Source organism: Callospermophilus lateralis, chromosome 13 (genome assembly GCF_048772815.1).
Source record: "Callospermophilus lateralis isolate mCalLat2 chromosome 13, mCalLat2.hap1, whole genome shotgun sequence".
NCBI classification, from domain to species: domain Eukaryota; kingdom Metazoa; phylum Chordata; class Mammalia; order Rodentia; family Sciuridae; genus Callospermophilus; species Callospermophilus lateralis.
In genome coordinates this window covers 105,747,532-105,763,363 of record NC_135317.1, presented here as the reverse complement: position 1 = coordinate 105,763,363, position 15,832 = coordinate 105,747,532, and the positions used below count along the sequence as shown (strand labels likewise).

At 43.5% G+C, this 15,832-nt stretch overlaps 1 protein-coding gene across 1 annotated transcript; it reads right to left on the bottom strand.

Annotated features, from left to right (window-relative positions):
• Positions 1-7,883: 7,883 nt before the first annotated feature.
• On the bottom strand, positions 7,884-14,565 carry Sele (selectin E). Its single transcript, XM_076831780.1, has 10 exons — positions 14,532-14,565; positions 13,446-13,829; positions 12,837-12,944; positions 11,584-11,769; positions 11,294-11,482; positions 9,892-10,080; positions 9,513-9,689; positions 8,882-8,992; positions 8,043-8,064; positions 7,884-7,941 (listed from the first exon to the last, which is right to left on the bottom strand). Exons 1-10 carry the CDS (start codon positions 14,563-14,565, stop codon positions 7,884-7,886), a joined length of 1,458 nt encoding a protein of 485 aa, XP_076687895.1.
• Between the last annotated feature and the right edge of the window lie 1,267 nt (positions 14,566-15,832).

The window sequence follows — 15,832 nt, the reverse complement described above, 5'->3', positions numbered from 1 at the left end:
CTAAAGGTTTGTTGAGTATTTTTTATTTTTAAAAAACCTACCATTTAATGCCAAATGTTTTCTCTGATCTAAGGTGACTCATAATGGGGTAGGGAGGAGTAGAAGAACTCTCCTTAGGGAAGAGGGAGGAAGGGAAGGGAGGGGGCAGGGGTAGCAATGATGGTGGAATGTGATGATCATCATTATCCAAAGTACATGTATGAAGGCACAAATTGGTGTGAACATACATTTATACAACCAGAGGTATGAAAAATTGTGCTCTATATGTGTAATATGAATTGTAATGCATTCTGCTGTCCTTTATTTAAAAAAGAAAAGAAAAAGAAAAATCCTACCATTTGGTTCACGGATGTTTTGTATTCTTTTTGGTCTCTATTTTGTTTATTTCTGTGCTGATATGTGAATTTCGAGTTTGGTCTGTCCTTGCTTTTCTAAGCCTGTGAGATGCTTCCTGGGGTACATGGCCTCCTTTCTGCCTTGCGCATGTGCTCTTTCCTGTGCACGCTCCTTTCCTTAGTTCTTGTGCATGCCCTGCACTCCTTGCTGTGAAAGCCGCTCCCACTTTTGCTGCATTGAACATGTCTTGGTGTTTTGTGTTTCCATATCATTTATTTTGATAAATGTTTTAACTTCCTTCCAACTTCCTTGAAAACTCACTGTTCAAAAGTACTCTCCATTTCAACATTATTGTGTAGATCAGAAGCTAGTTCCATTTTATTGCTCTTGCTGACAAGCATTACATTGTATAATACACCACAATTTCCATATCCATTCACCTATTGATTGGCATTTGGCATATTTCCAGATTTCTGTTATTACAAATAAAGTTGCTTTGAATATCTGAAAAAAAAGTACTCTCCAGTCTCTATGCATTCATATAATTTCTAAAATTTAGTTTCTTATTGACTTGTAGATTTGTTCCATTGTGATCAAAAAAAAATATAGGATGTGATGTCAATTTAGGGGGTTCAAGACTTATGTGTCCCGCTACATGGCCTTTGCTAAAGAAAGTTAAATGTACTTATGAAAAGAATGATAAAGAATGTTTGTTTTAAAAGCTCAGTGAGATCCAACAGGATTAAGCATCTTCTGGAGGCTTTCAATGAAAGCCATTGGGTCCATTTGGTCTAGAGTGCAGCTTAACGCTGAGTTTCTTTGCTGATTCTTTGTCTGGATGATCTGTCCACTGGCTCAATGAAGAACCTCAGCATTGCTCTACTGGAGGACATCTATCCCCACGTCTGTTACTGTTGTTATAAAACTGGGAGTTCTGATATGAGGTGCATGTAAGATGGACAACCATGACATCTTGTTGAACTGATCCCATGGTCATTGCACAATGACTTACTTTACCTCTTACAGTTTTTGCCTTCAGGTAACTAGTTTTCTATGTGCTTGGAATATCACTTCCTTCATTTCACTTATAGTCTGTGTGTCTTTATGGGTAAAGTGGGTTCTTGTAGGCCACGTGTTGTTTGGTTTTAATTTTCAATCAATTCAGCCATTCCCTATCTTCTAACTGGAGAACTTGGTCTGCTTACATTCAAGGCTGTCACTGATGCGTAAGGATTTGTGTCCTTTAAACATCTTTTTTTCCTCCTCCCTCTTGTGATTTGATGGTACACTCTATTAATAATGCTATTTTCTATTTCTCCTTTTTGTCTCCTCTTCTCGTGGGACTTACACGGTCACATGCTTTCACAATGGTGGCTATCTTTCTTTCACTTCTTCCGTACAGCTGGTCTGGGTTCCTGCATTCCCTCCCTTTTTTCTTGTTGCAGGACTTATTTCCCTCACTTTCTGAAGCATAGCCTTCTGGACATTCAACCTTGATTGGCAGTTATTTTCTTTCAGGATTTCACACATGCCATTCCATTTCCCACTCACTTGTAGGGTTTATACTGAGAAATCTGCTTTAATCTCATTGGTGATACTCTTTTTGGCACTTTTCTCTTGCTTATTTTATAAAACTTTTGTTGTCTTCTATTTTTAAGAGCTTTGGGATGCTGTGGTCAAGATGTATTCTGGCCACGTCTGTTTGGGGTCCTGTAAGCCTCCAGTACTTGGACATCCATGTCTTCACCAAGATCAAAGGATTTTCTGCTAGTATTTCATTGAACAGGTTTTACACAAGCCTCACTTTTTTCTCCTTGCTTTGGGTATTCCAGAAATGCAGATGCCTGTTCATTGAATGGTGTCCCAAAGAGTTTGAATGATCTCACCATTATTTTTTTAAATCTGGGATATTAGGACAAATTGTTCTTCAAGTTCAGATATTATTTTTTCTGCTAAAACTAGTCTGTTTTCAGGCTTTTAACTGTATTTTATATTTGATTTATTAAGCTCTTCATTTCTAGGATTTCTGCTTAGTTCTTTTCAAAATCTCTGCTGAATTTCTTATGTGTGTCCTGCATTGTCTTCCTAATTTCATTTAAACTGTTTATCTGTATTCTCTTGGCTCTCAATGAACTTTTTTACACTCGTTCTTTTACATTCTTTTTGTTGTTGTTGTTTTAGGTAGTTATACATGACAGTAGAATGCATTTTGATGCATCATAACTTCTCATTCTCCTGGTTGTACATGATGTAGAATTACACCAGTTGTGTAGATATATATGCACCTAGGGTAATGATGTCCAATTCATTCTACCATCCTTCCTACCCTCATGCCCCATTTCCTCCCTTCACTCCCCTCTGTCTAATTCAAAGTACCTCTATTCTTCACTAGCCCCCTCCCTTTATTGTGAATTAGCATCCACATAGGGGAGAAAACATTCCGCCTTTGATTGTTTGGGGTTGGTTTATTTTGCTCAGCCTAATATTCTCCAGCTCCATCCATTTACTGGCAAATACCATAATTTCATTCTTCTTTAAGTCTGAGTAATATTCCATTATGTACATATATATATAACACATTTTCTTTATCCATTCATCTGTTGAAGGGCACCTAGGTTGGTTCCATAGCTTAGCTATTGTGAATCAAGCTGCTATAAACATTGATGTGACTGCGTCACATTTAGGTAGAAACTGAGGAGTGGGAGAACTGGGTCAAATGGTGGTTTCATTCCAAGTTTCTAAGGAATCTCCATACTGCTTTCCAAATTGGTTGCACCCATTTGCAGTTCCACCAGCCATGTATAAGTGTACCTTTTCCCCCACATCCTCACCAACATTTATTTTTACTTGTATTCTTGATAATTGCCATTCTGACTGGAGTGAGAAAAAATTTCAGTGTGGTTTTAATTTGCATTTCTCTAATTGTTACAGATGTTGAACATTTGTTTATATTTTGTTGACCAATTGTATTTCTTCTTCTGTAAAATATCTGTTCAGTTCCTTAGCTCACTTATTGATTGGGTTATTTGGGTGTTGGGGTGTTAAGTTTTTTGAGTTCTTTAGATATCCTGGAGATTAATGCCCTATCTGAGGGGCAGGTGGTAAAGATTTTCCCCCACTCTACAGGTTCTCTCTTCATGTTCATGATTGTTTCCTTTGTTGTGAAGAAGCTTTTTAGTTTGATTCCATATCATTTATTGCTTCTTGATTTTACTTCTTGCATTTTAGGAGTCTTGTTAAGGAAGTCAGTTCCTAAGCCAACATGGTTTAGATTTGAGCCTACTTTTTCTTCTGTTAGGTGCGGGGTCTCTGTTCTAGTGCCTAAGTCCTTGATCTACTTTGAGTTGAGTTTCATGCAAGGTGAGAGATAGGGGTTTAATTTCATTATGCAGCATATGGATTTCCAGTTTTCTCAGCACCCTAATTAGTAGAACTTATTTTTATTTTTCTTTTTCTCTTAAATAATACTTCTAAGCTAACATGAAATATAAAATTCAAGGGAAAACAGTTCTTTCCTATGATACTCTTATAGTCAGCCATAAGTGTTTTAGCCAGAGGGACCAGGTCAAGAATTAAACCCTATATTCTTGGAGATTTCAGATATTCTGATTCTTTGATAACAGTGAGATCTTCAGGTGTTTTTCAACTCAGTATACAGCAGGCCTGTGGAGTAACACTGCTCCAGATGAGAGAACATATATATTTGGGGTGGAATAAAGAAAATACTCTTGGTCTAATCTTAAAAGATAATGAAGTCTGAAGTCTAAATGAGCATGAACTGATTAGCATAAGCAATGTAGAATTGAGACTGGCAGCAGGCAAAGACTTCAGAAAAGGGGCTTTATTTCTCTGGCCATAATGAATTTTTTAGGATATGATTCTTTTTTCATATACCATAAAGTTCTGAAGCAAGGGCCTCTGTGTAAACCACCTCACACACTAGGATGCTGACAATCAAAGAGATAGACAATAGCAAGTGCTATTCAGAGTGTGGAGAAATTGTAACTCTTGTACATCACTGGAGGGACTGTAAAATGATGCAGGCCCTTTGGGAAAGGGTTTGGTGTTTCCTCGAAAATGAAACATAGTTACCATATGACCCAATTCCATTTCTAGGAATATGCCAAAAAAATGGATAATACGAAGCCTACCTAAACACATGCTCCTGCACATTCACAACTATATTAGTCACAGAGCCAGAAAGAGAAGACCACCCAAGGCACATGGGTTGACAAGTGGGGAAGCAAAGTGTGCCGTGTGCTTGCAATGGAACGTGATTCCACCAGGACACAGAGGAGGTGCCGATGCGTGCTGCAGCAGGGGGGCCTGGGGACATCACCAAGTGGAAGAAGCCAGACAGACGGTCACCTGTGAGTCTGCTAATGTGAAGTTCCCAGAATAGGCAAATCCATAGGTGCATAAAACAGGTTAGTAGTTGTCAGGGACAGGAGGAAGAGAAGAATGGGGAGAAACTGCTAATGGGGACAGGTTTCTTTGGGGGGTGATAGAATATTCTGGAGTTAGATTGTGCTGCTTGTTGCTTGATCTTACAAAATTTAAAAAGGCATATTTCATTTGTACATTTTATTTCGATGCATTTTTTTTTCTTTTTTGATACCAGAGATTGACCCCGGGGGCACTCAGTCACTGAGCCACACACCCAGCCCTTTTATGTCTTTATTTGTATTTTGAGATAGGATCTTGCTACATGGCTGAGGCTGGCTTTGAACTTGTGATCCTCTTCCTCCTCCTCCTGCCTTGGCTTCTTGAGCCTCTAGGATTATAGGCATGCACCTCTGCACCCAGCTGCAATTAAAGTTTTAAGAAAGAGCCTATACAGAGATAAATAGGCACATATTTATTGTCAGACTTTAACTGCTATGTCAAATATAATAAACCTGGCAAAACCTTAAATAAATACACACATTAAAATTGTAAAATACTCTAAGTCATAATTTAAAATACTATTTGAAGCCCAAACACACACCACATTTATATTTCATGCAGTTATTTCTAATGCAGAATATGTAAATATTTACAACATTTGAGCAATTTCAGAAAAAAATAATAACTCTTTCCATATGTAATCTGATCACGATAGTCCCCCTTCCCTGAGTCCTTCTGCCCCTCAAGAACCACTGCTTTCTCATCTTTATCACACCTCCCTGTTTACTGCTGGCTCCACCACAGCCAACATTCAGGCAGCACTTACTTGAAATGTTCCTTTTCAACATGCTAAGTTAAAAGAAATGTGGGAAAGCTTTGATGTGGGCAGCTTTGGCACTTACTGACCAGGAATGTCTCATTGTCAGTGATACCTGGAAGTACCTTAGGAATTTTAAACCCTCCTTAGAAACATAACACTCTCTTCCAGGAATACTAATATACAGAATAAAACAAATAAAAATAATCATTAGACTTTTCACTCTGAAAATCCACTTGGTGCTTTACATGGTGAATTCCTATGAATTTAAAATCTTACATAATACAAAAGAATTGTATTTACATCAGACATTTGGCAAACCCCTTTGTAGGAGGGCAAAGCACATCAATATGTCTACATTTATTTTTACAAAGAAAGTCACAAAATTGTACCTTCATTTGTTTGTGTTGATGCTTTTTTTTTTATTAGCTACACATGACTTTACAATGATCTTGACAATTCATACATTTATGATGCTTTTATCAAATCAGATAATTTGGCCTCATGGAAGTTTCATCATGGAAAGCAATAATTTGTGTAAAACTATGGTAACAAGAATCAAACCCTGTGTTCAGCTTTCACTCTCCTGAGAGCATCATGTCCCGCACAATTGCAATAAAACCTCAGAACATCATACTGTTTTGCATGTTTGTTTTACATAAATCTACAGCAAATGCAAATTTAAATTTGTTAATAAACAAGGAGGTGGCAACCTAGATCAGGAATATTTACCCTATCATAGTCAACAACACCTACCAATGTCAAAAGTCCCTTGTAAACCTTGTTCTAAATTAAGAATTGAGGAGGAGCATACTATATTCAAGGCAAATAGGAAGAATACTACCTCTAAGAACACTTTAAAAGCCCTGAGTCCCACAGGGACATGATCAGGACCATGCTTGGTAATCCTGGCATTGAGTACTAAGTAGGATTTGCACCTCGCACCACCAACAGCTTCCTGTGCAGTTGTCTCTGGGCATTAAAAATCTTGTCATGTATCCCCCACCCCCAAGTTGGAAGCCAAATATCACTGGACAATTGGTTTCCTGTAAACTGTTGATAATTATAATGTATTCATTTAAATGCAATTCTGTAACTAGCAGTTGCAACACAGTGAGGGACAAGAGAAACAGAGCCAGGAAACATTGTTTCTCCACTGAGATTCAGAGCTTCCAACGGAGAGTTAGGAAAGGAATTCTGAGTCCAGACTCTTGATTTCTTCAGCTTGCTTTGAAAAAGACCCTCTCCTCTAGTAGCCTAGCCAGCAATTTCTTTGTCCTGAGAATAGGAACAAGAAGATTGAGTCTTTTTGGTGGAAGACTGCACTTGGCTCTGAACTTAATCCACTGAAGTCATGGTCCCAGCTGTCAAGGCATAGGACAATGGGCCAGGAAGGCCAGAGGGCAGGACACCTCTGCTGTCTTCAGTGGTTCAGTCTAGTTCCCAGGATGCAGTGTTCCTGCAAGCGCAAGCAAACATGCACGTCACCAGAAAACTTCAGCATAATGCATACTGTAAGTAACAACAAAATGCACATTCCAGCACAGGCTACTGTGCATTCTGCCTGGGGCCCCCAAATAGCAACATCAAGTGCTGTTCAGTTAGAACAGGGAAACTATTCTTTACGGCACAGTAATGGTGGCTACAGGTGATTACGTATCTGGTAAACCCTGCAGAAAGCACAACACAGTGAACACTAAAGTAACCTGGGGTCTTTAACTAATAATAATGCATCTCTACTGATCCATCAATTGCATCAAATGAATCATGCTAGTTCAAGATGCTGGTAACTCTAAGATTTTTTCAATTTTTCCATAAAACTAAAGTTGCACAAAAATAATATAATATTTTTTAAGTATTTCAAGGGACTTTACTTGACCCTTCCAAATCCTCATGAAACAGAGCAGATGTTTAAGAACACAGATTCTAGAACCAGACTGCCTGTGCTTGAATCCTGCTACACCACTTAGGAGCTTTGAGACTTCAGGCAAGTCACTTAGCTTCTCTCTGCCTCCTCTGCTCCATCTAAGTAGGAGAAATAGAATAATCATCCTATCTCATGGAGTTCCTAGCTTAGAACAGTTCCTAGGGCACAGTAAGTGCCACATAAAGGTCAGTTGTCACCATCATTATTATCTTTCATAAAGGAAATGGCTCAAGAAAGCCAGATCTCTGTTTCTTCCCTCTCCTGCAAAGAAACAAAACACCTTTCCAGTAAGTGCCATGGAGATGGAGAGGTCCTGAGGACAATGCAGGCTGGAAGGGGCCCAAGGATGAGCCGAATGCCTAGGGAGGTGCTCCCTCATGACATGCCACTTGCAAGTCTTACCAGATTCCTTTGAGCTTAGATGGAGTCCAGAGGCACCTGGCGGTTTCCATGGGATTCAAGGCTTTGGCAGCTGCTGTGGGACAGGTGAGAACAGTAATAAGCCACTGTTTCCACATGAAGAGAGGAAAATGTTCAGAAGATTCACAGAAGGCTTTGTACAAGAATGCAACTTACCTCTCAGGGACAAATTTCCTTGCTGCAAGAGAAAGAAAACCATTCCTTTAGACCAAATGGCCTTTAAGGACATTGCCAATCCAGACACAATATAACCTGGTGACTAAGGCAAATGCAGAGTGCACAACAATAAAAGGACAAGCCCAAGTCAGGAATTGTTTTTTACATAGACTTTCTTATTTCTTAAATGTCTGAAGTAGTTTTAACATTTTTCTGTGAGTGAGACGGTACATGGCTGCGGTTGCAGCAACTCAGGAGGCTGAGGCAGGAGGATTGCAAGTTCAAAGCCAGCCTCAGCAATTTAGCAAGGCCCTGTCTTAGAATAAAACATATAAAGGGCTGGGGATGTGATTAAGATCATATGGTTAAAATCCCCTGGGTTCAATAACTGGGATTTAAAAAATAAATAAATAACGTGTTTTTCGATACTCTTTAAGCCAAACAAACCATGAGTGTGAATAGATGTGTTCACATATTCCTTAGGCAATATTCCAGAATAAGACTGCATTTCAAATAGTTTTTTAAGGAAGCATTTATCCAACTTCCCAGGAGCACAAATCGTGTCAGGCCCATTGCACAACTCCAGAGACAACACAGAATTCAAAGCAAGTAGCACCTCCTGGAGTTGAGCAATGTCAACACAGCTAACATTTATATTTCCTAAAATATTCAAATTTCATGTTGCTTTATGAACTCTTCCTAAGACTTTTGGTTAATTATAAAGCAGTATATTAGTGTTTGTGCAATTACTAGATTCTAGTAACTGTCTAAATTTATAAGAGAAACCACAACTCATCAATGAGAAGACATATTTGGAGCACATTCATAAGCTCCCTCACCTTTCTTCCGAAAGTATTTCAGAAGCCAGAGGAGAACTGACGTCAGTGCCATGATAGAGGTTCCTGCAGCAGAAAGTCCAGCTGCTAAGGGAGTGCTGGACTCGGGGGGAGCTGCGGCAACAGAGGGGAGGATGGGCATAAGGAGCTGGCTTGAAAGTCTGTCTGTCCGTCCACTTCTCCTTTTCTATTACCTCGTTCCCAGGAGCAGAAGCCCCATCTGGTTCAAGTCATGAGGCAGAGGTGGCTAACCGGCCGTTTAGACCTGTCAGCTCCCCTTGGCTGCCCCAGCTCTGCCAGGCAGAACTCCCCTGCCAGCTCTTTCACACCCCTCACCCTGCCCTGCTGGACACTGTGCTGTACTTGCTCAGCCACCCCCCACCCCCGCCCCATACACACACTTTCTGTTTCACCCTCTTCCTTTCCCCTCCAGGTCTTCTTTGCCACTGTTAGAATTCTGCCCATTCCGTCCACATGCCACATCTACCATTTTCTTCCTATCCCCATAAGCTTAAATATGTGCAGATGCTTAACCACTCTGATATGGGCCCAGTGCATCTTTAATTGCTCTAGTAAGACAGCTCCCTCGCTTCTCTCTGGTCACCCAGACAACCAGCATCAACCAATGCATTACCTTCACAGGTAGGCAGCGTCCCAGACCAGTGTCCTGTGGCACCACATGTCAGAGCTGCAGAGCCATTGAGCATCCAGTCTTCAGGACATGCAAACTCACACACAGTGCCAGACACAGGCTCCCCACTGCAGCTCATGTTGACCTTTCCTGGAGCTGCCAGGCTTGAACACTGTACCACTGCAAATGACAGGCACATGGGGGGGGTTAGGAAACATCTGCTGCAAACTTGTAAAGTGGCCCAAGTCACCAACAAGCCTAACTTATAAACACTACATACAACTCATCATGTGGGAAATTAGAATCAAGCCCCCTGAGACCACTGAGGCTCACAATCTTATGAGGTATGTGACCTGCACCCTCAAGTCTGAACTCACCCTACCTTGGCAGGAGGGGACCTCATGTGTCCACTGCCCCTGAGATGTGCACTCCAGTTGAGCTGATCCATGTAAGTCAAAGCCATCGTCACAGTGAAAGGTGCAAGAGGACCTGTAGGTGAACTCTCCAGTAGGGGAAGGAGAGCACTTCACAGAGCCATTCAGGGGCACAGGGAGAGCATCGCACTGCACAGCTGGAAGGCAAGAGTGAGCCCTGTGGAGCCCCGTGTGCCAGGTGGCTGCAGGGGTTTCCAGGCAGCCCCCCACCCCGGGCTCCCCAATAGCTTCTGTCTTAAAGCCAAGTAGAAACAAAGACAGTATCTTTGCATGTGGGCTCTCACTGTCCCAGTCCCCTGTGAGGCCACACTGGAGCCTTTTGGATTCCTCTGCAAAGAAAATCCTGGCTCCCAGGAGAACCTACAGCTGGATCTATTTTGGAGTCTCCAGAAGCACTAGGAAGACAAACCACCTGGCCTCACTCTGGGCTGGATAAAGCTCCACCCTGGAGAGCTGAGGCTCAAAAGGGTGGTCAGAAAATACCACTGAGAACCTGCAGGCCATTTGGTATTTGACAACCCAGTTCATTTAGGACTAAGCAACACCCAAAAAGTAGAAACTCCCCATTATTCCCTGACCAACTGGGAAGACGGCTGTTTCCTTTCAGTTCCAGTTCCTCACCTATAATGGCATCTACTAAACAGCAGCTGTTAACCGGGAATTGAGCACTGTTTTTCTGACATGCAAAAGAAGTTAAGTCAAAGGAAAGATTTTATGCATCCAGAGGGCAATTACAGATCCTGGATGTGTGCAGATGGCCAAAAAGAAAGGAAGAGAAGAAGGCACCAGGAATATGTGCCAGCTTGTAGCTGGCTTTGGGGTTGCAGCTCTTTGCCCCTGGAAACTATTCCATGCTGTATTTGCTATGAGGAAGCTGGTGCCTGATAAGAAACCTGCAGGTCTACAATATCCTGGAGTTAAGTTTCAGTGCTCATGTGTGTGCAAAGCCATCTCCCACCTGACCCACACAGGGGGCTTCCCCATCACTGCTAGATACTAGCAGCTGCAGAAGAAAGGAGGAATGAGAAGAGTTTCAGCTTCAGGTCATGTTCTCATTCTGCTTTCTAAATTTTCTAATGTGATTTTCTTTAGACTAAGAATTCTGCCTATTCCATGCCTCTGTCTACAAAGTATATTAACATAGCATTTTTAAAAACCAGCAAAGCATTTGCTCATGCTACTATATACAGACTTTCCCTGGTTCTTTCACATGAGTCTCAGGTATGAATGCCACTCATCAAATCTGACATCTGTGGTTAAAATGGACATGTGCTTTCATTTTCCCTGCACAAGCTTGAAGATCACTGCTCTTTTAGAAAGGAAAGTATAAGGAGAGAATCCCTGGCTCACCTGTACACACTGGTGTTTGCTGTGTCCACTGCCCTTGTGCTGTGCATTCAACCTGGGCTGGTCCCAGCAGCCTGAAGCCCACTTTGCAGCTGAATTTGCAGGAGGACTTGAAGGTGAGCTCTCCTGCAGTGGAGTAGCTACAGTGCACAGAGCCATGCTGAGGCCGGTGGATGGCTTCGCATGTCACAGCTGAAACACACGTTCCCATTTATATCAGCAAGGCTGGCTTGCCCACTTCAAGTGTAGGTTGAGAAAGAGAATGCTTACTTCGTCCAACGTGGACACTCTACCTTTACACAGCGGTTTCTCGTCATCCCAGTTCCCAGAGGAGGTACACGTGAGGTTCTGAGCTCCCACTCGTTCGAATCCTTCCTTACAGCCAAATGTACATGTGGTGTTCCAGGGGGAGCGTCCAGGGCCCAGGCCACAATCCATGGTTCCATTGGCTGGATTTGTCAAAGCAGCACACTCCACCACTGGGGAGTTGAAAGAGCTCCATGAATTTCACAGAAGCCTATTTTTACTTCCTATTAACTTGGAATTCATAACAGTGAGGAAGCCACATTCGAAGGGCAGATCCCAAAGTCAAGGCTTGGGAACATAATCACCCACAATGAAGCTGTTGTCTGTTTTTATCAATATTTCCATCTTTTCCTATCTATTTTTACTTTGTGCAAAATGGTCTCCATTTATAAAAAGGCAAAAATGAATAAAAAATGGATTACTGGTCAGGATTTTTGACTAGTTGTGATAATAACAATGCTGACATACAAATTGAGTGGGATCAGAAGGACGGAATTTTTTTGTCTCTTCTCCAGAAAAATAAGATTGAGACAGAAAAAGGAGATGCTGAGTCTGCTGGTGGTCCTTGTCTTAAGCTAGTCCCAGGGCAGGGCGAGGCAGACAGGGAAGGGAGAAGAGAAGGGAGGTCATTAGGATTCTGCAGGGCGGTTCTGCATTTCCGCGATAGTCTCCTTTGTAAGTCACCAGAACCTCAGAACTTCCCACTTCAAACACAGAATATAAACCTCCCTCAAACCAAGTAAATAAGATTTACTAAAGATGGCGGCGAGTTGGGGGGGGGACGACTCCCTGGGGTTTGCAAGGAGTAGGAAGGGAACCTGGGTTAGAGAAGGGTGAGCTGGGGACGCCCTGTGCATTCTGAGGGAGATTTACCTCTGCAGGTGGGAAGAGGAGCACTCCATTCCCCAGAGGACGTACACCGGGTGGTCTCCACGCTGCTTGGCAGGTAGCCACTGTCACAGCTGACGGAGCAGGAGGAACTGTAGCTGAAGGTCCCAAAGGGTGAGGTGCAAACCAGGCTCCCGTGCTCAGGGTTTTTCTGTGCTTTACAGGTCACAGCTGGAAAAGGACCCAAGTCAGTTCTGCCAGCTTTCACCTCAGACAGACGGGGGTTGGGGGGATGGGGAAGACAGGCTGACTGTGGTCCAGGGAAGGGAGGACGTGCAGGCCCGACTCCAGACCAGCTGGGGCAGGGGATGGTGCCTTGTCTCAGGTGAAGAGAAGGTGACGACACACTTACCGTGCTCACACTCGAGTCCACTGAAGCCGGGGTGGCACCTGCAGGTGTAGTTGTTGATGGTCTCTATACACTCCCCGTGGCCGCTGCAGGAGGCTTGGGTGCAGGCAGCTGCAGGAAACACAGCCGTGAGGACAGGTCTGTGGTGCTTGTGGGAAATTCCTCACAACTTAGGATCAGCCGCAAGTAATGACGTCACCTAAGTTATGGGGTGCCCGAGATTTTAATGTGCCTCACAAAATGCCATTCCTGAGCTCCAGGTTCGTCTCGCATACTTGATGTTCATGTTGGAGGTTCGGGAGCAGGTGCAACAACACCATGCACAGAGACTCCCTCAGCACACGCCACCAGACACTTCCCCTGCCACAAGCAAACCAGCACCTGAGCTGCCACGGTGCAACTATGTGGCATTCTGTAGGGGTGTGGCCTCCCCGCGTGCGCTCACACTACACATGTGCACACGTTCTTGCCTACATCTGTGCAACGGAGTAAAGGGGGGCCTTGGCAGGAACACCCGGTTTTCAAATCCATCTTTCAGAGCAAAGTGGCCACGGTGGAGACCAGTGGCTGCCATTGTGAGTCGTCAGGATGTGGCTGCCTGTGGCTCCCTACCTGTGTAGCACAGGGCGAGCTTCTTTTTACTGCAACTCTCATCGTTCCACTTGCCGGAATCTTCTGGTCTCTTGATGTAGATCTCCACGCAGTCCTCGTTTTTCTGCTTATTATTGGGTTCTCCTGGAGCCCAGTTCTTGGCTTCTTTGGTCAGAGGCTTCTGGGTCCCCACCCAGATCCACACACCATTGACTTTTCTGATGCCGATCCAGTAATAACTTGGAGAATAGCTCAACGTGGCGTTCAGGTACTCGATCTCCTCTTTGTTTTGAATTGCGACCAGGTGTGTGTACCTTTGCTGACAGTAAGCACTGGCCTCATCATAAGTCATGTTTATCCTGGACACATTGTAAGTCCAGGCCGCGCTGTCTTTAATGAGGAGCACTAGGGGTGGAACAAGAGAGAAAGGCAGCGTTTTGTCCTCCTGGGCTTAACTCTAGCTCTCTGGGTCTTTACTGTCTTATTTATGCCAGTCTCTGGATTTGGGGTGACAAAAATTTTTCACCTTTTCAAAAGTAAGAAGAGGAAATATTAAAGAAACCAGAGTTTCCTGTGCATCATTTCTGTGGCCAACCACCCCCAGGGCTTTGTGGTCCCCACCTTCGTAACAAATTTGTTATTCGGCTGGTGACTCTGCAGTATTGAGCCCTTAGTATGAGCCACCAGGCGCGGTGAGAGGCACTTTTCAACCGAAAATAACATATTTTGGAGTTTTATATTTGGAATATAAAATCACCACAGTGCAGTCAGATTGTTGCCTACTTCAAGTTTGTCAAGATGTCCCCACATGTACCTAAACTACTGTACCATTGAATTGTCACAGTGCCTACGTAGGCCATTTTTGATCAACGTTTTACACATATGGAAATGTGACACTAAGAAGTAAATTTCCCTAGTGCCAGGCGGGAAGAGGCCAGGATGCTGCTAAACACCCTCTGCACAGGACAGCCCCACACGAGGAAGAATATCCTGGTCTAGGATGTCAGTCGGGAGGCGATGAGAAACCCTGGTCCAGTGTTACCACAAGTGAGAGTGGAGAGAATCTGACTTACCACAAGTGAGAGTGGAGAGAATCTGACTTACCACAAGTGAGAGTGGAGAGAATCTGTGAAGCAATCATGGCCTCAGGACTTCTTCTCACGGATGGATTAGACTTGAAGTTCTTTCCTGGGGAGAAAAATTAATTACAGAAGGAAACGTTAGGCAGCCAATTACTCAAGTCATTCGAGCCTGGTGTTTAGGCACCAGCATAGGATTTGAGATAAAGGATTCCAGTGCCACAGCTTATTTGAGAGATGCTACTGGAATGAATGAATAAATTTTAAGATCTTCCTCATTTAGGTGAAAGAGAAAAGACAGGCTTTAACCACACTACAATTAAAGCGTGCACAGATCTCTTACCAGAGGCTGTTTACACATCAGTTCATTCTGATGAATCTGTTTCATGGCCCAAGGCTGCTCTTGCAAAGGAGTCTGCACTTACAGTTCTGCGCGGTGCTCCTTGGCTCACACTGCTCAGGTGTGTTGGGATGCTTCTGTCTCCTGATCCTCTGGCACTTGCGATGTGAAATCAGCCAAGCCAAGCCCTGTTGGGCTTCGCCTCTGCTGGGCACTTTATAGCAGGGCTCACATCCTGTGAGCAATAGGAGACTGTCCAAATTCAGTCAGGAGGAAATCACCAAGGCATCCAGAAGTTTCCTGGTAATATTTACAATGCTAAATATTACAGTGATGTCAGAAGTGCTACCCCTCAAAGTTCATTCTCCCTTGTATTGCATTTCTATTGAAAGACGCACAACTTTTAATTCCAAAGCATAAAGTCTAGGTCTTTAAAATGTTTTAAGACTTTGTTTATTGTAATGTTGTTCGCATAATTGTGGCACGGATCAGTTTCATAAACAGATAGGGAGAAAGTGTACCAAGGGTGCAGGCCAAGCAGGCCTGGCTCTGCCTGCAGGGAGCCCTGCACCTTCAGCTGCACCTCTCTTGGGAACCTGACTCAAAAGCAAGTTCCCTCCAAGGCCAAAGGGCAATATGATTGTTGGAAATTTGTACTGAGAAAGCTTCCAGGGGAAATTCAGTACCAGAGGAAGGACAGGAGAAAGGGGTGAAGAGATTGGCGAGGAAGGTAATTAGTACACAGATGTTTCAACCAGGGGTAAATCCACTCACCGTAACCATCATCCTGCATTCTGCCAGGGTGTTTCCTAGTCCCTGTCCCTGGGTGGGTGCTGGGAGCTGCAGGGCTTTCCTCAGGCTCCCCAGGGTCACTGAACAGGCCACAGACTGACCTCCCCTGGAGAGGCCCCAGGACTGCAGGGGCCAGGGGAGGGAAACAGAGGGACTCTGAGCTGCCCTGTTGGTGCTGTCAGGATCTCCGCAGGGCT

Excerpts from the sequence above, each read along its gene's own strand:
- Sele (XM_076831780.1), bottom strand. The coding sequence starts at position 14,565 with ATGATTGCTTCACAGATTCTCTCCACTCTCACTT. Across the intron at positions 13,830-14,531 it reads GATTCTCTCCACTCTCACTT|TGCTCCTCATTAAAGACAGC; the intron begins GTGGTAAGTCAG and ends TTCCACCCCTAG. Across the intron at positions 9,690-9,891 it reads TGAGGTCCCCTCCTGCCAAG|TGGTACAGTGTTCAAGCCTG; the intron begins GTAGGGTGAGTT and ends TGTCATTTGCAG.